At 39.7% G+C, this 23,475-nt stretch overlaps 1 protein-coding gene across 2 annotated transcripts in view; it reads right to left on the reverse strand.

Annotated features, from left to right (window-relative positions):
• Positions 1–23,475, reverse strand: part of adcy8 (adenylate cyclase 8 (brain)) — a 70,147-nt gene that overhangs the window by 24,582 nt on the left and 22,090 nt on the right. Inside the window, exons 5-10 of one of the 2 annotated variants that reach the window (XM_067452548.1) lie at positions 22,335–22,462; positions 18,727–18,885; positions 18,207–18,477; positions 6,323–6,520; positions 3,621–3,721; positions 3,194–3,395 (exon numbers count right to left, since the gene is read on the reverse strand). In XM_067452548.1, the coding sequence (XP_067308649.1) occupies positions 3,194–3,395; positions 3,621–3,721; positions 6,323–6,520; positions 18,207–18,477; positions 18,727–18,885; positions 22,335–22,462 (1,059 nt within the window). The remainder of the gene's footprint in view (positions 1–3,193; positions 3,396–3,620; positions 3,722–6,322; positions 6,521–18,206; positions 18,478–18,726; positions 18,886–22,334; positions 22,463–23,475) is intronic. The other variant, XM_067452549.1, reaches the window with a different exon arrangement.

Consider the following 23,475-nt stretch of genomic DNA (forward strand, 5'->3'; position numbering starts at 1 on the left):
TTAATTTAGGCATCACAACATTATAATTACAGTATGAAAAATAGATTTTTATTCTGACATTTGCTAAAGACGCATTAAACAGTCATTAAAGGTGCAGTGTGTAGTATTTATGAGGATATATTGACAGAAATGCAATATAACATACATAACTACAGCTCTGGAAAAAATTAAGAGACCACTGCAATTTTTTTCTTAAATCAGCATCTCTAAAATTATGGAAGCTATTCCATTCCCATGTCTGTTGAATTCCTACACAGACACACCTCATTATACTGAATGAGGTGCTGATTAGGTGATCACCTGAACCAAATCTTATTTAATGAGGAAAAGTATAAAAAAAACACTTCTGTTGTCATCACTACCGTATTGCATGAGGCACACACAGTGCTAGTAGTACCTCAAAAGTAATTGGAATAAAAAAAAAAACTATTGCCCATGCCAAAAAAGTTGAAAAGGAAAGTTTTGAGTGAGGAAAAGAAGGATTCAATTCTACTTTACTGGCAGAGGGATACAGTGAGCGTCGGGTTGCTTCCATCCTTAAAACTTCAAAGACGGTGGGTCATAAGAACAAGGTCAAGCAGCAGACATTGGGGACAACAAAGCTACAGACTGGCAGAGGGCGAAAACGACTCTCCACTGAACAGAGTGACCGCCAACTCATTCGAATGTCACTCAACAACCGTAGGATGACATCAAGTGACCTACAAAAAGAATGGCAAAAGGCAGCTGGGGTGAAGTTCACAGCGAGTACAGTTCGAAACAGGCTCCTAGGGGCAGGGCTGAAGTCCTGCCAAGCTAAAAAAAAGCCCTTCACCAATGAGAAGCAAAGAAGAGTCAGGCTGAGGTGTGCAAGAGGCCTTAAGGATTGGACTGTAGAGGACTGGAGTAAGGTCATCTTCTCTGATGAGTCCAATTTTCAGCTTTGTCCAACACCTGGTCGTCTAATGGTCAGACGGAAATTTGGTGGAGGATTGGCGATGATCTGGGGGTGCTTTAGCAAGGCTGGAATCGGCCAGATTTGTCTTTGTGAAGGATGTATGAATCAAACCACGTACAAGGTTGTCCTGGAAGAAAGCTTCCTTCTGCTCTGAATATATTCCCCAACTCTGAGGACTTTTTTTTTCCAGCAAGACAATGCTCCATGCCACACAGCCAGGTCAATCAAGGTGTGGATGGAGGACCACCAGCTCAAGACCCTGTCATAGCCAGCCCAATCTCCAGACCTGAACCCCATTGAAAACCTCTGGAATGTGATCAAGAGGAAGATGGATGGTCACAAGTTATCAAACCAATCCGAGCTGCGTGAATTTTTGGGAAAGTCACCCAACAACAATGTCAAAGACTGGTGGAGAGCATGCCAAGATGCATGAAAGCTGTGATTCAAAATCAGGGTTATTCCACCAAATATTGATTTCTGAACTCTTCCTAAGTTAAAACATTAGTATTGTGTTCTTTATAAATGAATATTAACTTATTTTCTTTCCAATATTCGAGGTCTGACAACACTGCATCTTTTTTGTTATTTTGACCAGTTGTTGCTTTCGGCAAATAAATGCTCTAAATTACAATATTTTATTTGGAATTTGGGAAAAATGTTGTCAGTAGTTTATAGAATAAAACAAAAATGAGTTTTATTCTATAAACTTTTACCCTAACACATACCTATAAATTGTAACACCAGAGAAACTGATAATTTTGCAGTGGTCTCTTAGTTCTGAGCTGTATGTTTTCAGTGGTGTATAAGGACCTTACATAATGAACCGTTATGTTTTTATTACCTTAGAATGAGCCATTTCTATCTACATAAATATACCCTTACAGTGAAATCGCCACCATGTTTCTACAGTAGCCCTAAACGGACAAACTGCTCTACTGAGCACTCGCTATTCTCTGCTCCAGATCGTCCTGTGTCAGCTTACTATGTGCTTCGAAAGGTAGGGGTGAGCGGTTGCAATTCGCAACATCACCACTAGATGTCGCTAAAATTACACAGTGCACCTTTAAATTATTAGTGTTTTAAATGATGATGGATGATGTTAGATGATGGCAAAAGTAAACCAAATATAAAAATCTGGAAAGTTATTAAATTAAAATTACATATTAAATATCAATACAATATATACATTTTAAAAATCGAATTTCATCTGATAACAAATATGGTATTGATATATTTTGCAAGGTTCATTTTTAGTCACAGGCTGGTGAATTTTGAACAAACATGTTTAAAGTCTGACACTAGAAAACAATTTAATTTGTACCCTGGAGTAGTTCTATAATTCTTGAGTTTAAAGGGATACTCCACCTCTTTTTCATATTAAACTATGTTATTCCCTTAACTAAGATGACTTGATACACACCTCTCTCGTCTAAGTGCGTGCACTTAATCGCTCTGATGCGTGGTGACATTTTGATAGCACTTAGCTTAGCCCACTAAGCCCAGTTCATTCACTATAGTACCAAACAGAGATCTAGTTAGACCTAGTTAGAAAAAAACACCACCACCTTTCCCCAATTTAAATACAGTTACACTATTAGCTGAACGACCAAGTATGGTGACACAAAATAAAAAGGGGCGCTTTTCTAAGCGGTTTTAGAAGGATAACTATAATGTATGGCGGAATAGCACTTGTGAGAGGACTCTGCGCAGTAAAAAGTCCCGCCTGAAAAATTCTCTCCCCCTATTGACAGATATGAAATGTGAGGGAGGATTTTTCAGGTGTGACTTTTTCGAAGTACTCTCACAAGAGCTATTCCGCCATACATCATAGTTATCCTTTTTAACCTGCATATAAAAGCACCAGGTTTTATTTTGTGTCACCATACTTGGTTGTCCAGCTATTGGTGTAACTGTATTTCAATAGGGAAACCGTAGAGGTGCTTGGTCGCATCTAACTTGATCTCTGTTTGGTACCTAATGAATAAACTGGGCTTAGTGGGCTAAGCTAAATGCTATCAAAATGTCACCGCCCGTCAGAGTGATTAAGTGCATGCATTTAGAAGAGAGAGGTATGTATCAACTCATTTTAGTTAATGGAATAACACAGTTTAATATCAAAAATCGGTGAAGTATCCCTTTAAATTAGTTCCATTGCGAAATTGATTGGTGGGGCTCTAGAACTTTATATATCCACGATGAAGTGTGCAAGAGTATAATGATCACAGTGAAAATAAAATTAATAAAATGTTTGCTCACTATGTTGATCATGGCAGCCAGGAAGTTGATGAGGATGGAGAGGAAGATGACGACGTTCCGTGCAGCGTACGTTTCGTTCACCCAGCAACACGCTTTTCGCAAAACCAGCGGCAAACACTTGTAGTCCTCCGCCGTTGTCACAACAACAAGGCAACAGTGCAGCAAGATGAGGACGGAGAACTGTATCACCATAGTGACCATCCTACAAACATGAGCGATCACATATCATATGATACATTTGTGGGTGTAATCAAATATTCAAGACTGGTGTGGACCAAATTTCAGTGAAAACCCCACATCGAATACTACTGGAAACATGAAACCATGACTTCTATATATAAACCCAAATAGATCACGAGTCACCCTCAATGTCTTTGCTGGTTATGGCTATCTGTATATGTATGTTCATGTGTAAAGTATGCTTTACCTTGCAGAGGGAAGTAAGCTCTGTATTCCAGTGATGAAGAAGAGCACAATGAAGGCACACACTAGATTAGACTTAAACACCTCATCTCTCATCTGGGAATACTGTAGAGGAAATACACATACAAAACACACAGAGAAAAGTAAGGACAGAAATTCCTCTTCACATGACGACCACACTGACCACACCATGAAAGCAAAGCTAACCACGTAGGAGAGAGCAGGGTAGGCGCTCATACACACACATACACACAACTCCTGTGCTTTCCGGGTTAGTGAGAGGACGTGTGATGTCAGAGCTGGAGGCGGGGCAAACCAAAAAACTCAAGCACAGAGGCAAAGGCCAAGCAAGGGGCGAAGGTCAACTCAAAAGAGCAGAAATGAGGTGAGGGACAAATAAATAGAATAAAAAGCGTTTTTTAACTAAGATGACAACATGCATGGTGGTGTATATCATGAGTAATCTGAAATCCCAGGTGTGGGCAAATCCTAGTTGCTCAGGATGAATTAATGTTCATCAGTGATGGCGATTAAAAAACAAATCAATTTGGAGACCAATCCAATCGGCTGAATTCAAAAGGTCATTATCCTAAGTGAATCTTTTTCTTTTTCAAAACCCGCTGACCGGATAAGGAAACACCCATTTTGTGACATTTTCCAATCTATTTGGTGGCAAATAAACCTTATTCAGAGCAGCGCCACGACAGGCATGAAAGCAAGGCTGTTTAGGATAAATGGCATCTGCTGTAAAAAGCTATTGTCTGGGTTTTTTTGTCTACTGAAATTTCTCTGAAATATATTTTCAGCAGAACTAAAAAACACATTAAATGAAGCAAAATGACACAACTAGATAACAAGTGTTGTTTTCTACTGTATAAACTTTAATTGACTTTACAGTTTAAACAAGATATAAAAACAAAATTTAAATTACGTTTATATTTCTTACTTAGTCAATTAATTTTGATTTTTTCCTTAAAATAATATAAAAAATTCTCAAGTAAGTCAGCATGAAACGGAAGCTGTAATAGTCTTCTCTATTATGATGTACACTACATTGCCAACATTTTTGGGACGCCTGCCTTCACAGGTACATAAACTTCAATGGCATCCCATTTTTAATCCGTAGGGTTTAATATGAAGCTGGGCCCCCCTTTGCAGCTATAACAGCTTCAACTCTTCCAGGAAGGCTTTCCACAATATTTAGGAGTTTTTTTATGGGAATTTTTTACCATTCTTCTTGAAGTGTATTTGTGAGGTCAGTCACTGATGTTGAATGAGAAGGCCTGGCACTCTACTTCATCCCAAAGATGTTGTATCGGGTTGAGGTCAGGACTCTGTGCAGGCCAGTAAAGTTCTTCCACACCAAATTCGCTCATCCATGTCTTTATGGACCTTGCTTTGTGCACTGATAAGCAGTCATGTTGGAACAGGAAGGGTCCATCCCCGGACTGTGTTCCCACAAAGTTGGGACCATGAAATTGTCCAAAATGTCTTGGTATGCTGAAGCATTAAGAGTTCCTTTCACTGGAACTAAGGGCCAAGCCCAACCCCTGAAAAACAACCCCACACCACTTGGCACAATGCAGTCAGGCAAGTACCGTTCTCCTGGAAACAGGCAAACCCAGACTCGTCCATCGGATCGCCAGCGTGAATCGTCACTCCAGAGAACATGTCTCCACTGCTCTAGAGTCCAGCGTCGGTGTGCTTTACACCACTGCATCTGACTCTTTGCACGCTTGGATGCAGCTGCTCAGCCATGGAAACCCATTCCATTGTTCTTGAGCTAATCTGAAGGTCACATTAAGTTTGGAGGTCTGTAGCTATTGACTCTGCAGAAAGTTGGTGACTTCTGCACACTGCAACATGTTCTGACCCCACTCTGTGATAGTACATGACCTACCGCTTTGTGGCTGAGTTGCTGTTGTTCTCAATTGCTTTCACTTTCTTTTAATACCACTAACAGTTGACCATAGAATATTAAGTAGTGAGGAAATTTCACGAATGGACTTATTGCACAACCTATCACAGTACCACGCTTGAATTCACACAGCTCCTGAGAGAGACTCATTCTTTCACAAATGTTTGTAGAAACATCTGCATGCTTGGGTGCTTAATTTTATACACCTGTGGCCATGGAAGTGATTGGAATTCAAATGATTTGGAGAGGTGTCCCAACACGTTTGGCAATATAGTGTATATTCAAGTGAAACATAGTCCCGCCCTTGCACCAATAAACATCCCATTAAAGAAAAGAACAGATGTAGAGGCTGGGAAATTATTTTGATTAACGATTACAAGGGCAGATTAATTTTTTTAAACAATAATGTGCATTGGTAAATTATTTATAATAAACAGCAATATTTTATAAAAAACAGGAATTATCCATTTTGCTTTCAGTGACTGGTTAGACATTTATAAAGGTAAGCAAGACCATTGTTGACCGTCTTTGACCAACAAGATAACAGCTGGACAACCATGACTTGTTTTGTTTTTTTGGATGGGGTATAATAATTGAGAACATTTTAAACCGCTGTGTGTGTTCTAGAAAGTATTGACTGGTATTGCTGGCACATGACGTCCTTTAGTTTACTCATGACACTCTCTCGCCTCCTTCTCTTGCACCTCCACAACAAAAATAAAGCAAAAAAGAGGAAGCGAGAGAGCAGAGAGGGAGGACAGGATGGCTGGAAGATGGGAGCAGACTACCTTGTGCTCCAGCAGTGCTTCTCTAAAGGTGAGAGAGAAGGGGGAGATATGTTCTTGGCGGAGCTTGTCCCCGCTGCGCAGGGCGATGGCGCTCTGCATGCGAGCGTTAATTTCCTGTGAGCCGGCGCGCACATGCAGGGCTTGAGCCAGGTGGTTGGGGAGCAGGTTAATGGAGTGACGTGTGAGCGCAGCCAGAGTCTACAGAGGAAAAGCACATGCAGCGCCCATGAGTCTAAGAGAGGGTGTGTTTGTGTATGTGTGTGTGTTGTGTGTATCTGTTCATTCAAGAGCTCTGCACAACATGAAAGTATGAAAATAAAATAAATATAAGAAAATGGTTGCACAAACACACGCACATTTACTTAGCTAAATGAGGACAAACTACAGACTTTTTTTAATAAGGCTTAAATGTATATAAGTATATATCAGCTCAAACTTAAAAGAAAACTTTTCATGACAATTTTGTCTCCAAATGACAAATGTTGTCCCCAAACGACAGCTAAGTATGTACAGACACACAAACATAACACTTGCACATAACATGATTCTTTTTTGTACAGCGAATGCTCTGGACTGTAAGTAATAGGCTTTTCTAACTGCCTACAGCTCAGCCCATCTTTTAGAGTGGATCTAAAAAAATCAACACACTATTGCAATGTCTAATATTTCCATTGCCTTAATGCTGGAAAGCCAGACCTTTTATATCAGATATTTTAAGTATCAGAATATGAGGCTGTCCCAGTTAGTTTACTGCTGCAAAATCCAGCCAAAACCAGATGGGCTGTTGATTTTACATGGTTTCTATCTGGTCTAACCTGGTCTAGATGGTTGATTTATGGTGAAAGACCACCTTGGATTGAGAAGAAACCCTTTATCATTTATTGGTATAACCAATTTTTGTTATACGTGAATTTTATCATGCATGTTAAGGATTTATATGTCATGCAATGGTGCAAAATGTCAACCAGTCATTAGAGAATGTAATACATTCTACATCCACAGCACAATTTAAAAAATCCGACACCAATGCAAAACCTACAGTTTATTTTAAGTGTAGAGCGCTTGGTTGCATAAAATGGAAGCAATCTAGCTTAGTTCATAAAATAAATAAAAATGACAAAATAGTAAAAGAAATAGTAAAAGCTGCTTTATATTTTTTTGACTGTATTTAAATTTCCAGCAGAAATAACTGTATCATGATATAAATTCTCTCATTTCATGATTAAGGATTTTGGTCATACAGGCCCACCTCTAGTACGGATAATACAGGCAGATTTCAACAACAAATAGCTGAGGTTCACATGAGGAAAGGGGTTAAACAAAGATATCACTAGCATTAAACACACCATACAAACACCATGACATAAATGAAAAATGGCATGAACGAGACCTGGCTAAGTTCAGGCCATTCAACTAAACCTGATGACTGTACAAGAAAAGAGAGGCAACCTTAAAGATTTGCAAAATGTTACATCAGACTGGCAATGCCATGGATCTGTCCCAAACCCTGCAAAAAATTAGTAATTTAAAAATTACATTTACTTGAGATGCTAATGACCTAAGATATTAAGTCTTCTTTTACAAAAAATAATAAGTCTTAATACTTCTTTTTTTAAATGTATTTTTATTATATTTTACATTTATTCCACACTGCTACACTGTCCTTTTAACGGCTCGTTTGCTTTCTGCTTCAATGAAGACCAGTCCTCAGAAAAACGCAATGTCTTTGGTTAGAGATTGGTTAGATGGCCAAATGTAGTTTCATGTATTTTTGTTGTCTGGAAACCCATCGCCCCTTAACATTACGGGCAGAAGTCCCATCTGCAGTGACTAGCAAGGGTTTATGATGTCACCAACCCGGGAAGAAGCTAGTTGTAGTCCAAACTGGCCGTTTTTGTAGGCAATAAACTGCCGTAACTTTAAAAGACAATATCTCCGTTTGCAATGAATTTTCAGTGCTGTAACTTTGCAGATACTGTTTATGCTCAAGCAGCAAAATGGTTGGCGCGTTTGGTGCATGGTCTAAAAGGGTTGTACCAATTCTCTTAATAATGTTTTATTAAAACATTTTGGGAGGAGCACGTTCAGATTATTGACACGAGTGGAGAGCACTCAGCCACTCAACAATAAGAGGTATATATATTCAGCAGTCTTACCTCTGTTTGTTGACAGCTTATCAGCATCCCTCCGCCCACCACTTCTCCACAGTTTTAGTTCTAACTACTTACATACACGGGGGGGAGTACTCTGGGATCAGGTCAAATTCCGAGCTCGGAGCCCTCCGCCCGGACAGCACGCCAAATATGCAATTCAATTTACTCCCTCTAAATTATATGTAAGTGTGAGCTCGTGAAATGAGTCATGGAGATGTTTTGGCCGTAATGTGCAATGAACCAACCAGAGTCTCATCTCCCATTCCCTTTAAAAGCTAGTCGCGCTCATGCCATGGTAGAGTCGCTATTTGCACTGCAGAATTTTTTATATTTTAAAATGTTTGTGTGCTGCTGCGGATCCCTGTGTGCGTAATACTAATCGCATAGTGTAAACGCATTGTGCTCCCACCTATAGGCGCATATGTCTAAAGCGCGCTTTAAATAACAAAAAAAATACTGCGCCATAGACTTTAGACCAGGTTTTTGTTGGTCAATGTTGTTTTCAGTTTCCTCAAAATAGCCAACAATGTGCCTGAGCACGCCTCGTTTTCAGACCACCACGCCCATGGGAGCACAAATGGGTGCAAATGCATTCGCTATTTAAACAAAATGGTGCAGGACGTGAAAATGATAACTGCATCAGGCTGAAACTAGCAAAAAACCAATTGAGACGTGTCTGGCATCACATTACATCAGGTGTATGATAGGGCCCTTAATATCTTAAGTATTTTTTGCTTCTCAAGGAAATGTGTCTTGATTTAAGAATGTTTAGATATTTGCATTGGAAAACAAGACTGGATTGCAACATTACCAAGTAAGAAAATATTTTTTGGTAAAGTAATGGTTTTTACTGTTTACAAGCTGGAAATGCTCTACATTGGCAGCAAGGCCCATACAAACAAACTCACACAGCCATACAAACAGGGCTCAACACGTAAAGCGAGACTTGACTAATGCAAGTGTCTAACTAGCCAATTCCGCCAATGAGTCTGTTACCTTTGTGTGAATGTGACAGACTTCTAAACAGAAGAGGGCAAAATGTTAGAAACACAGAGTATACTAATAGCACGTGGCTAAGCTAATGACTTAAAAAGTACAAAAAACACAGCTCATGCAAATATTTGAAATTAAATATATATATATATAATTTTTTAAAGTAGAACCAAATTAAATGCGTATTTTGTATCATCTACATGTATCTTGAATGATGGGTCTTGCTAATTCATTCAACCCAAATAAAAAAGACCCTTAGTTCAAACCAAACAGAATCAATCAAACTGTGTCAAGACGGCTGTTCAGAAGGATCATGCTGTCAAAGGCGATTACATGGAAGAATGAGAGAAGACTTCCATGTGTGTGGGTCACTAAACATTCTTTGCAGCAAACCCAGTAACAGCCATATATATATCACACATTTGTGAAGTGGAAGTAAAATGAAAGCTTTTTTCTTTCCAACACAGTGTAGGGATGAGTTGTATTATATTAGAGCGTATTTCTCAGCGGAAATGTCAGCATGGGGTAGAGGTCAAATGGAAGGCTGACTAGGAGAGGATTTTGCATAAACAGGATCTGACACAGACATTTGATTTTGTTTTGACCGTTGAAAGTATCTTTAAATTGGACCATTATCTGTGCCGTGAGCTGGAGCTGTGGTCACTATGAGCCGTGAGTCATCTAGAGAAACACTCTCATGCATACACACTAGAATATTTGCACACAAACATAAACAAGGTGCTGTTCCTCCCAAATATTTATAATATGCATACAGTGGCCTCCAAAGGTATTTTGGCACTTAATGAATTCTTATCACATTTGTAGTCTATAGAAGAATTTCAGTTATATGGGTTTTGAATGGAACGGGTGAATGGCAAATGATGACAGAATTTTTAGGTAAACTATACCTTCAAGCCAAGCCACACGACAAAATGTATGAATAGTTTTGCATTATATGAAAGCAGGAAGACAGCATTCTAAAACATGATTTTCAAGCAAGCCATTTCACAAAAAATTGCTTGTATGGTTTCAAAGGTTTCATAAAACTATAGATATAATAACAACCAGAAACTGTTCAAATTAGAGATGCACCGAAATTCCAGCCACTGGAAATAACTGGACAAAAATGGCAGTTTCATTGTTTTAATTTTTTTATTAGCTCGTATTTTCTAAATTCAGAATTATTAAAATGATTTAATTTCATTAAAATGTCTAATGAAAAGTCTAATTTTAATACAAGTATCCAGAAAAAGCTGTTAAAAGCATTTTTGGTTTCAGTTTTTGGCCAAGTATACATCCAGATTTTTCATTCCAGCCCAGAATCTTAATTTTGGTCCATGCAGTTACATTTTTTTTATATATAGTTAAAGGGTTAGTTCACCCAAAAATAAAAATTCTGTCATTAATTACTTACTCGAATGTTGTTCAACACCTGTAAGACCTCCGTTGAAGAGCCGATTTCAAAACAAATTTTTAAACGTTATCAATCAGTGTATCCGAATCATGAATCAATACGCTGATCCATAACCGTTTAAAACTTTGTTTTGAAAATCGACTCATTACTATATGTTGTTATTTGTTTTGTTTTTTGCGCACAAAAACTATTCTCGTCGCTTCATAAAATGATTGTAGAGCCACTGTTGTGAGATGGACTTTGTAGCGACGTCTTTAGTGCCTTTTATGGGTCTTGAGAGAGGAAATGACATTGGTGTCAATGAAGGCCTTTCTGAGCCATCGGATTTCAACAAAAATATCTTCATTTGTGTTTCGAAGATGAATGGAGGTCTTACGGGTGTGGAACGACATTAGCGTAAGTAATTAATGACAGAAATAATTAATGATAGAAGTAATTAAATTTTTTGTGTGAACTAACCCTTTAATAGAGGGAATGCATCGACGTCACTTTCCCGCCGTAACACGCCCCCTCAGCCGGGGCTGAGTGGCAGAAGAGCTGCTGCGTGACTGGAGTTAATGGAGGAAAACTCGAGTAGAGCAAACGATCCTTACAACTTACCAAAGATTCAGTGATCCATGGATAATGATATGCAGCCAGGAATCGTGTTTTCCTGACATTTTTAGGAGCCTCATTTCGACAAGAATGTTTATAACTCTCATTCATCACATTTTTCAAGTGAATCCCGCATGTATATGTGGATGGGTCAGTGTTTTGAAGCGTGTAGTGGTGGTAATATACTTTATATTCACTAAAAGCTGTCACTCATTCAATAAACGCAATCTCACAAAGTTCCGCAGTGATGTTGGTATACAATAAATCTCTTATTTTCACAATGTCTGCACTTACAGAGGATTGCTGCGCGTGTTTAACTGAACTCAGCGCCTGGACAAACGCTCGATTGGTGAGTGATTCCAAATTCAACACCTGTGATTGGCCAATTCCGTTGTAGAAGTCTACAAACATGTCTGTGATTGGCTACATTACTCACCGAGGCGAAAACACGTTGGAAATGTAATCATTTGACGAGTGCAAATACAGATACACACTGGATCTTTTGCTAGCTCCTTTTCGCTGATAATATGCAATTATTACGAATTCTTACAGAGGATTACAGATCACAGACAAGCAGTTATGGGCAGCTTTTCACTCTAAAAGCAGAAGCAGCAGCAGGTGGCAGTGGTTTGAGTGAGAAAATTACACACTATTATCAAGTCCGTCTCAAGCTAAGAACAGCGATGACTATGCGGTCCGTGGACAAGCCTCCCCTACTCCCCTTCTAGCGCCGGGCCTGGTTTTGTGAGTTTTCGCTGCATTCGCGCTGTAAACCAATGCTGTCTCTCAGTCTTTCTGCCACTCAGCGGGGCGTAATCACAGTCACTCCAGCTGACGGTGATGTCACGTGCATTCCCTCTATATGCTGAACCACACCTGTGATTAATCTGCTAGTACACCTGTGTGAACTTGATGGGCACTGACAATATTCAACCACTAAAAATAAAAAATAAAAAGTTAAAAATCAAAGGCTTAAGCCTGGCTTAAGTGACCACTGTATATGGACTTCTCATTCATCAGATGTTAGTTCTGTTAGAAGCGTGTTTAAGGTTTGCTCATGTGTAATCAAAATTGCATTAACTGATGTGGGCAAATCTGTTAATCTACTGTTAGCATTGGGATTTTCATAGAATAAAAGTTTTTTTTTTTAAAGCAGCAAGTGTGTATGTGTGTGTGTGTGTGTGTGTGTGTGTGTGTGTGAGAGAGAGAGAGAGAGAGAGAGAGAGAGAGAGAGAGAGAGAGAGCTATGAGTGTATTGAGCCTGATCAAAGACATTCAGCAAGTGTTCTTCTAACAAGTAAAATCAAAGGAAATTGACTATTTCATGGCCTTGAAAGGACTTTTGACTTTTATTTTATGGAGTTATTCTTTATTCTACCGTATAAGAGTTATTCTCTCTAGCAGTTATAGAGTTCTGCTTTGGACATAAATTTACGCTCAACATGGCCTTCACATGGAACATGAAGAACTTCTTTAAAAAAAAAAAAAAATCCTACTAACTTTTGAAAGTTAGTGTATATTAGTCAAAACTATGTCAACTGAATACATAAATTAGGTACATTTATGATCCATCTTGCACACAGATTTACATTCATCAGCCTCACGCTCATTCCTTCTCCAAAAACTGGCAAAATTGTTCCTGCACTAACAATCCAGATGCACGCAAAATACTTTTGAGTCTTACTAAGAACAAATTATATAAGATTAGCAACACCTATTTCTTTTGAATCGAGCTGAATATGCTTTTTTATTAATTAGAAGATTATAAACTGAAAGAAACTGACAACATCTGGACGCAATAGAAGAGACAGAAGAGCTTCTGGGTGGAGATATCAGAGAATCAATTTGAGATAATCTCTATAATCCCAAAGGTGGAGAAATAAATCTTTTGAGAGCTCTGATGCTTTTCATATCTTGTAACTCCTTATGGGGTAGAGTTTAAATTTTTATTAGTGTAGTCAGTTGGCATGAAGTTATGGGCCAAGGATACTAAAAGAAGAGAGGTGAGCTTCCTTTCTTCCTCTGCGAAGAGTTTGGATTTACCGTCACTCCAATAAACAAAGGGCTAGTTAGACCTCCAGTCACATACCGGTATTCACATATAGGTCTGTAATTTACAGCTTTACATATGGAGAGCACAAAAAATTACTTTCTGATCTCTAGCTCTCTGAGCTGTAAAAATGTAGATCTGTTTTGATCTGGATTTATTTATTGATTTTGAACAGAGATTATTTTTCTTTCTTTGGGCTGATCAATAATAAATGTTTTCTCTGATGAGGTCCCCACTAAACTCCAGAAAGCAAGAAAAAACTCTCAGGTTACAATGTTTATATGCATGTATGTTTTTGATTCTCCATGAAGTTTTGGATTGCACATAAAAAAACAAGGGCTGAGACGCTAAATCCATTAACGGAACCACCCTTCGGCAGAACACACACACCCAAAACACCCAAACACCCACTAAAACACACATTCACTCACTTACTCACTAACATACACACAGTGGCTGCAATGCGTCACTGAGGACAAAGCCTAAACAGAGAGACAGAGAAGAGAGAGGGAGAGGATGTGAGATAAAGGAGAAGAAAAGAACAGCAGATGAAAGAGAAGAGCGAGAGGGAGGGATAAACGGAGCGTGAAGGAGAAAAGGAATCCTGCTACTGCCTTACAGACATTCCTGTTGTCATGGATACCAGCCCTATAATCTTACATATACACATGAACATGTCAGCATACTTCTGTATGAACAGATCGTGAATAGCTCAGACACACAGACACACTCACACACGTCTAATCAACGTGAAAGCTTGTGCTCTCAGCTGATGTGTAATTGGCTGGTCGCCCTGCCAGTCATACAGTGAAAACTCTTTGATGTGTTAAGATGACTGCATGACAAAGGCAACAAAAGCACCGCATTAATCAAAGACAACATTCCCTTATGTTAACCACGTCACCATAGCAACAGCCTGGCAACTCTGCCCACACCAAGAGAGTTCTGCATCATAATCAGCTGCACATGCCACGAAAACCTTCTAGAACATTGTTATGAGCCATTAATCAATGAGAACCCTCAAGAATTCAGAGCCCATCCTACAGCCTTGAGAACACGTTGGGTCCCTGTCTTTCATCCTTGAAAATCTACTAGAACACTTTTCCCACATTCAAAACACTTTCCCCATCTTACAGCCTTGAGAACCCACCACAATACTGTTTCCCACTTCAACCTTGAGAACCCTTCAGAACACTGTCCCTGTCTTACAACCTTGAGAACCCACTACAACACTGTTCCAACCTTTTAACCTTGAGAACCCTTCAGAACACTGTCCCTGTCTTACAACCTTGAGAACCCACTACAACACTGTTCCAACCTTTAACCTTGAGAACCCTTCAGAACACTGTCCCTGTCTTACAACCTTGAGAACCCACTACAACACTGTCCCAACCTTTAACCTTGAGAACCCTTCAGAACACTGTCCCTGTCTTACAACCTTGAGAACCCACTACAACACCATTCCAACCTTCAACCTTGAGAACCCTTCAGTACACTGTCCGTCTTACAAACCTGGAGTACCCACAACGCTGTTCCCAACTTCAACCTTGAGAACACCCCAGAACACTGTCTCCACCTTTAGAACACTGTCCCTGTCTTAAAACCTTGAGAATCCACTACAACACTGTTCCAACCTTCAACCTAGAGAACCCTTCAGTACACTGTCCCTGTCTTACAACCTTGAGAATCCACTACAACACCATTCCAACCTTCAACCTTGAGAACCCTTCAGAACACTGTCCCCGTCTTACAACCTCGAGAATCCACTACAACACTGTCCCAACCTTCAACAGTGAGAACCCTTCAGTACACTGTCTCCATCTTTAGAACACTGTCCCTGTCTTACAACCTTGACAATCCACTACAACACTGTCCCAACCTTCAACCGTGAGAACCCTTCAGTTAACTGTCTCCACCTTTAGAACACTGTCCCTGTCTTACAAATTTGAGAACCCACTACAACATTGTTCCAACCTTTAACCTTGAGAACCCTTCAGTACACTGTCCATCTTACAACCTTGAGAACCCTTCAGAACACTGTCCGTCTTACAACTTTGAGAATCCCCAACAACACTGTTCCAACCTTCAACCTTGAGAACCCTTTAGAACACTGTCTCCACCTTTAGAACACTGTCCCTGTCTTACAAACTTGAGAACCCACTACAACATTGATCCAACCTTCAACTTTGAGAACCCTTCAGAACACTGTCCCTGTCTTACAACCTCGAGAATCCACTACAACACTGTCCCAACCTTCAACCGTGAGAACCCTTCAGTATACTGTCTCCACCTTTAGAACACTGTCCCTGTCTTACAAACTTGAGAACCCACTACAACATTGTTCCAACCTTTAACCTTGAGAACCCTTCAGTACACTGTCTCCACCTTTAGAACACTGTCCCTGTCTTACAAACTTGAGAACCCACTACAACATTGTTCCAACCTTCAACCGTGAGAACCCTTCAGTACACTGTCTCCACCTTTAGAACACTGTCCCTGTCTTACAACCTTGACAATCCACTACAACACTGTCCCAACCTTCAACCGTGAGAACCCTTCAGTTAACTGTCTCCACCTTTAGAACACTGTCCCTGTCTTACAAATTTGAGAACCCACTACAACATTGTTCCAACCTTTAACCTTGAGAACCCTTCAGTACACTGTCCATCTTACAACCTTGAGAACCCTTCAGAACACTGTCCGTCTTACAACTTTAAGAATCCCCAACAACACTGTTCCAACCTTCAACCTTGAGAACCCTTTAGAACACTGTCTCCACCTTTAGAACACTGTCCCTGTCTTACAAACTTGAGAACCCACTACAACATTGATCCAACCTTCAACTTTGAGAACCCTTCAGAACACTGTCCCTGTCTTACAACCTCGAGAATCCACTACAACACTGTCCCAACCTTCAACCGTGAGAACCCTTCAGTATACTGTCTCCACCTTTAGAACACTGTCCCTGTCTTACAAACTTGAGAACCCACTACAACATTGTTCCAACCTTTAACCTTGAGAACCCTTCAGTACACTGTCTCCACCTTTAGAACACTGTCCCTGTCTTACAAACTTGAGAACCCACTACAACATTGTTCCAACCTTCAACCGTGAGAACCCTTCAGTACACTGTCTCCACCTTTAGAACACTGTCCCTGTCTTACAAATCTGAGAACCCACTACAACATTGTACTGAAGGGTTCTCAGGGTTAAAGGTTGGAACAATGTTGTAGTGGGTTCTCAAGTTTGTAAGAGAGGGACAGTGTTCTAAAGGTGGAGACAGTGTTCTAAAGGGTTTTCAAGGTTGAAGGTTGGAACAGTGTTGTTGGGGATTCTCAAGGTTGTAAGAAGGACAGTGTTCTGAAGGGTTCTCAAGGTTGTAAGACGGACAGTGTACTGAAGGGTTCTCAGGGTTAAAGGTTGGAACACTGTCCGTCTTACAACCGTGAGAACCCTTCAGTACACTGTCTCCACCTTTAGAACACTGTCCCTGTCTTACAAACCTGAGAACCCACTACAACATTGTTCCAACCTTTAACCCTGAGAACCCTTCAGTACACTGTCCGTGTTACAACCTTGAGAACCCTTCAGAACACTGTCCTTCTTACAACCTTGAGAATCCCCAACAACACTGTTCCAACCTTCAACCTTGAAAACCCTTTAGAACACTGTCTCCACCTTTAGAACACTGTCCCTCTCTTACAAACTTGAGAACCCACTACAACATTGTTCCAACCTTCAACCTTGAGAACCCTTCAGAACACTGTCCCTGTTTTGCAATCTTGAGAACCCACAAGAACACTATCCTTACTCTAGAGCCTTAAGAACACCCTTCCCTACAACTTTGTGAATCAGCTAGAACACATTTCTAACACGACAAGTTTGTCAGCCTGCCTTAGAGCCTTGAGAACCCTCCAGATATCTGACCCCTTTGAAAACTGTACTCAACTAACAGTCTGGAGAGCCTTTTAGAACACTACCTAGACCATTCAGAGTTCTAAAGATTTCTCACCTCTCTTCCATTCCACAGAGTTCATCACATATTACCTTTACATTGAGGCAGGAAAAATGTTATGAAAGGTTGAGTTGAACGGATCTAAAACAACTCAAATCTTAAATCAAAATCTTCATGTAAAGAAAAAAAGTAAGGGGCCGTTCATAATGAACATGTTTTTGCATTTAAACACACAAGACAAAGTGCAGTGAAATGGAAAAACACTCAAGACATGTTTTTAAAACTTCTTTTAACTCAAGTAACCTTGTTAGTTGCTGCAAGATATACGAGATAAAAGTGCAGTGGTCCAAGATGTCAGTCTAGTTGGTTTACATAGAAAATCAGTGCAATGGAATGCAAAAATGCATTCTTTCTGTATGGCCCCTTATGCCCTTACAGACCAGATCACTTTATAAGCTACAAAGCATCTACACATAACCATCCAAAACAAACCAAACAAAAAAACATGCAAGAGCAACAAGAAAGAAAAAAGAGAGGTGTGGAAATAAATCAGAAGCTGACACTAAACTCAGAGACAGGTGCAGTGAACAGATACAGAGCCTCTATTTAAGCACCATTTGCCAGCTGCGTTGGAGGTTCAGAATCGCTGAGGTTGCGCTAATATGTGTTTTCTTAACTATGCCAGTTTATGTGTGGTTGTTTGCTTATGTGTGTATTGCACTCACATTCTGTTTGCCCACTATGTTATGGAAGGGAAGTTCAGGGCTCCATGTTCCCTCCGTGAAAGAAGTGTTAGAGGTTCTGTGATCTGACTGGTTGGTGGAATCTCTCATGATGTCCTCAGGCAGCGTGAGCAAGCTCTCCTCTGGCTGCTTGATCAGGAATGTCTCGATGTTATGTCTGCGCAGGAAGTCATTGCGGTCCTTACCGTGACCCTCCTCCACCTCGTAATCACCGTTCAGACAGTCTAGAGCCGCTTTAGAGATGTGGATCCTCCTGAAGGGGTCGAAATTAACTACAGATTCATCTCACACATCCACAGTACGATACCTTTTTCAAAATGAGAATAAACAAAAACTCAACTAATTTCCTCTCACACCATTACAGAGGAGGGTCTGTCCATAAAATCTCTCTTTTCCATCATGGTCGAAAGTGTTTGAGGGCAAATGGATAATCCTACAGTACTTCCCTTATATTTAATCATCAAAGAGAGGTTTAGTGTGCACGTGTGTGTGTGTATCTTACCCAGGTATTCCCCCTGACTCCAGTTTGTTGGCTATGTCGACATCCCAAGACCAGACATCAAACTGCCATTTCCGCAAACCGAGAACTCCACACAAAACCGAGCCAGAGTGGATGCCAATTCGCATGTCAATGTCATGCTTTGTACGTGAGCGCACATACCTAAACATGCAAATAGAAAAGGTTAGTATGGATAGGTTTTGTAATATAGGCAGTTTTGTAATGGTGACGTCAAACATTTGTTGAGCTAGGGTAGGTAGGTAGACACTAGGTTTATAGGCAAGTTAAAATACACATCATCCTATCACTCCTGAATGGGGTAACAGACAGAAGCAAGTGGCTGTTTATTAAAAGCGGAATTGAGGTCACACTGTCACTGCTTTGTGTGTGTTGAGTGCTAGTGTGAGTGCTGTGATATCTGACTGTAAGTGCAGCTCACACATACACACCTGCTGAACAAGGGCCTCTCATCTGCTATCTAGCTCTATTAAGTGTCAACAGGGCTGGTCTATTGGCCTCTTTCTCTCTGTCATTCACTCATTCACTTTTCCTTGCTACATACACACTATAGACTTCCAAAAGGGTTGTGTTTTAAAGGGGTGATGAATTGAGAAATCAACTTTCCCTTGAGCTTTTGTAATATAAAAGGTCATGGTAATATAAGATTATCCTGTAAATTTCAGAGCTGAAAACTTCCTTGTTAGTCAAAGAAAAGCTTTTATAGACATCAGGCCCAGAAAACGATTGTGCGCCTTATCCTGACGTCATCTAGTGGAATAAACACGTCTCTACAGAATAATAAGCACGTGTAATTCAGTAGCCCCGCCCACAGACTCTTCGGATCACGCTAGCCAGCAGCAATAAACACGTCGAAGAAGATATTGTGGAAGAACACAGTCACTGCATCCTTTGGATCCTAATGTTAGGAATGTGTGATCCTTCATTTATTTTTAATTAAGTTCCAGCTCATGTGGGGAAGACCATACGTCTGTTCATCTCAGGTGCTGGATTTGCAGACACAATGTTGTGCCTTCTATATTGGATCCGACAGGAATGGTGCAACTAACTTATGTGAGTAAAACTTATTTTTTATATGTAATAGTTAGTCCTGGGCAGTGTTTGTCAAGTTACTTTAAAAAAAGTAATTAGTTATAGTTACTAGTTACTTCTCACAAATAGTAACTGAGTTACATCATTATAAAAGTAACTAATTACCAGGAAAAGTAACTACTGTGTTACACTTTAAATGTTCAAATATGTAAAATAACTTGGATGCCCCCAATATTAAATGTTAAATGAATGGAATTGACACTAAATAGAATAAATTATTATTATAAAACATTGTACAGTAATCTACATTATTTTAACGTTGATGTGGGACAATGTGAGAGGCACCTATCAAATTCAATACATTATTGTAAATATCAGTAATATAGTGGAACAATAAAACGAAATAGATTGTTTAGAACTGCAATATTGATTGCACAGACTCCAACTGGCCAACAAATATTTATTTAATGTCGTGGCTCTGTCTTCTCCTTTGGTAGTGGAGCTCACGTTACCTTTTGCGTTCCACTAATCTTGTGGTGGCATGTAACGATGTGAAGTGCTTCATTAGATTAGAATTACTTGCCACTGACGTGGAGAGACTCTTCCTGGGCATAAGTTGCACGTTACATTCTTACATTCTTATCTTTCACCTCAACATGGGAAAAGTAGTGCATACTTCCAGTTTGCAAAAGCAACCTTTGAAGTCATTAGACATTATATAGCTCTGACTTCTCGCACGCGTGTATATGTGTCTACCTAAGCCAATCATGAATCATCATCAGTTGTGGTTGTCTCCAACCCACCTATCATAATCAAGTATGTGTACAACACCCACCCCCCAACACGTGCACTCTCTCTCTCTCTCTCTCTCTCTCTCTCTCTCTCTCTCTCTCTTTCTCTTTCTCTTTCTCTTTCTCTCTCTCACACACACACACACACACACACACACACACACACACACACACACACACACACACACACACACACACACACACACACACACACACACACACACACACACACACACACACAGTGGTTGCAGGTCCGCTGACAGAGAGCAGCTGTTCAGATGAAAACCGCTTCATTGAGCTCAATTTTAGTAACGCCGCATTTTATTCTCAGTAATAGTAACGGCATTGTAACGGGGGAAACAGTAATTAGTCTGATTACTTGTTACTGAAATAAATAACACCATTAGTAATGCTGTTTATCTATAAAGCCATTATTCCCATCACTGGTCCTGGGGCTATGTGTTTTCCAGACGGGCTAACAAAATGTACACCCGTCGGCAGTAATAATATTTCTCTCTTGATCTGGGCGTGCGCACGTGTGTGTGTTTGTTCGCGCATCACGCTTATATCCACAGATCGTGTGGGCCATGTAATACAGAAATAATATTCCAATCAATTGCGGATGGATGAGAAATAAATCATTGTGTTTGTAAGATAAAGATGTTTACGAGCCCTGTGAGAGAATCATCCCAGTTGCCTCTTTCAAATCAATCCCTCTCTCATGTGAACTGAACTGACAGAAGAGCTGAAGCTCATTAAATATGCAAATCTTATCCAATCCTAGCCGTGAGCATTTACTTCCAAGTCTCCAGTGCGGCACGCCCATCAAAACCCAGAATTCAGTAGAGAGCCTCAAAACCAGTGTAGAAAATATCCTATTACTTATTAGTTATGATATTTTTGAACGTAAAAACCACACAAACGTCATTAGTTGACCTTTTTTTAAAGCCAGTTCCTGACACCTTTAACATGCGTTAAGACCAACCATGTGCATATTCATAAGTCAACACCATTGTTGAGTATTTTCTCTTGGCAGTTTACCAAAGACTTCACAAATACGTTGTAACCAATCCCATCAACGTACGGGAAGGCTTTAGCATGTTACTATGCTGCAAAGCAGGTCGTCTCAATAGAAGCCAGGTTATCCCGGTATATTTTTCAGTGTTATGATGAACTATATGCCTTTCTCCACTGACATTCAAAGTTGTTTAAAACGTTTCTAAGGATGCTGATTTTTAGAAGGCAGCTGTCTGACTCTGAGATGGTGAACGGGAACATGGTTTTTTCACTGACAATCTTCTACTCCAGTGGGCTGACTACCACAGTGAATATAGTTAGTGATTCAAATAATTCAGACAAGTTTTGTGAACAGGAGCAACTGATTCATTGACAAGATCAGTGTGGCAAGAAGAGAATGGAGCGATTGTTAATAAGAAAATCAGAAAGGAAATCAAAAATATTTTACATGTTGTGTTCGATGTAAAGAAAGAAAGCTGTACAGGTTTGGAACGACATGATGGTTAGTAAATAATGTCAGAATTTAGTTTTGTGTGAATTGTCTTTCTAGTACTCTAAGATGTGTCTCCTGAGCACTGGACTTGATATATATATTCTCCTTTTATTTCAACACTTGTCTCATTTGTGTCTATTTAGGCAATACAATTTCTCAGCGATCTCGTCAATAACCTGAGCAATAAAACCAATCCTGCAATGCTGAATCATTTATTTTGTGTTGCTTAGCAGTTTAAACATGAAATGTTTTACTGTTACCTGATGGTTTTGATCATGCTGAGGCCCATCTCGACACAGCAGTGAGCGTGATCTGGTCGAGGCTCGGGAAGGCCAGAAACACAATAATAACAATCCCCCAGTATCTTGATCCTCAGACAATGATGCTCCTGAGGAGAAAAGGAGAAGACAATTTTACATTTAATGATGTCAAACTGTTGACAGAATTATTAATGTAATATGACTGAATCAATCGGACTAGACTACACTATTGGTTATCCCAATAAAAGTATTTTTTAAGGGTCAGTCAGAAATAGCAGCTTAAGGTAACAATTGCACAGTTTCTCTTACATTGTGTGCATATGAGAGGAATATATGAGGGTTGAGGCAATTATAACTGCAATCACCCTGTAATTTCCACTTCAGTCTCTATCTGTGTTAGTTATCTCTCAGCCTACCAGGTTTTTGTGTAGAACTCAGAGAGGGTGGTAATTATAAGACCGCCACTCATTCATACGGCCTCTCTGAGATCCATTACTCATGCCTACGGCTGTATTAACGACTTTTCACTGCTCAGTAAACAGCTGTATAGAAACAAAGACTTGTTACGCCCGTAACCATCATTTGTCAATCGCTAAAAACACCACCTACAGCTTGATTAGCTCTGGACTGACTCATGATAACATGTTTGAAGCACTAGTGCTAATCTGCAAGCTAAGTGCTGTAGGCTAAGTGAATGCCTTTTACATAATCAATACCAAACCATGGGCCAATTTAATGGATATAAACATAGAGACTAGCATTAAATGCTTATGTAGCAACATGCTCCATACTCATCAAAATAAACAAAAAAGAATCCATTAAATTAAGCTTCCTGCAATATTACAGTGGAAAAACCTGCTCTTAGTTGCATTGATCATTTCGGAAATAGTACTGTGCCGGTAAAGTGAAGGTATCACAAGGTAATACCATGGTATTTTTATATATGCTGTGTAAACAAATATTCAGAAGTTTGGGGTCAGTAGGATATTTTAATGGTTTTGAAAGAGGTCTCTTATGCTCACCAGGGTTGCATTTATTTAATCCAAAATAAAGTAAAAATAGTAATATTTGTGAAATTGTGAAATATTACCATTTCTGTGATGTCAAAGCTGAGTTTCAGCAACCATTACGCCAGTCTTCA

The sequence above is a fragment of the Pseudorasbora parva genome, chromosome 9 (genome assembly GCF_024679245.1).
Source record: "Pseudorasbora parva isolate DD20220531a chromosome 9, ASM2467924v1, whole genome shotgun sequence".
NCBI classification, from domain to species: domain Eukaryota; kingdom Metazoa; phylum Chordata; class Actinopteri; order Cypriniformes; family Gobionidae; genus Pseudorasbora; species Pseudorasbora parva.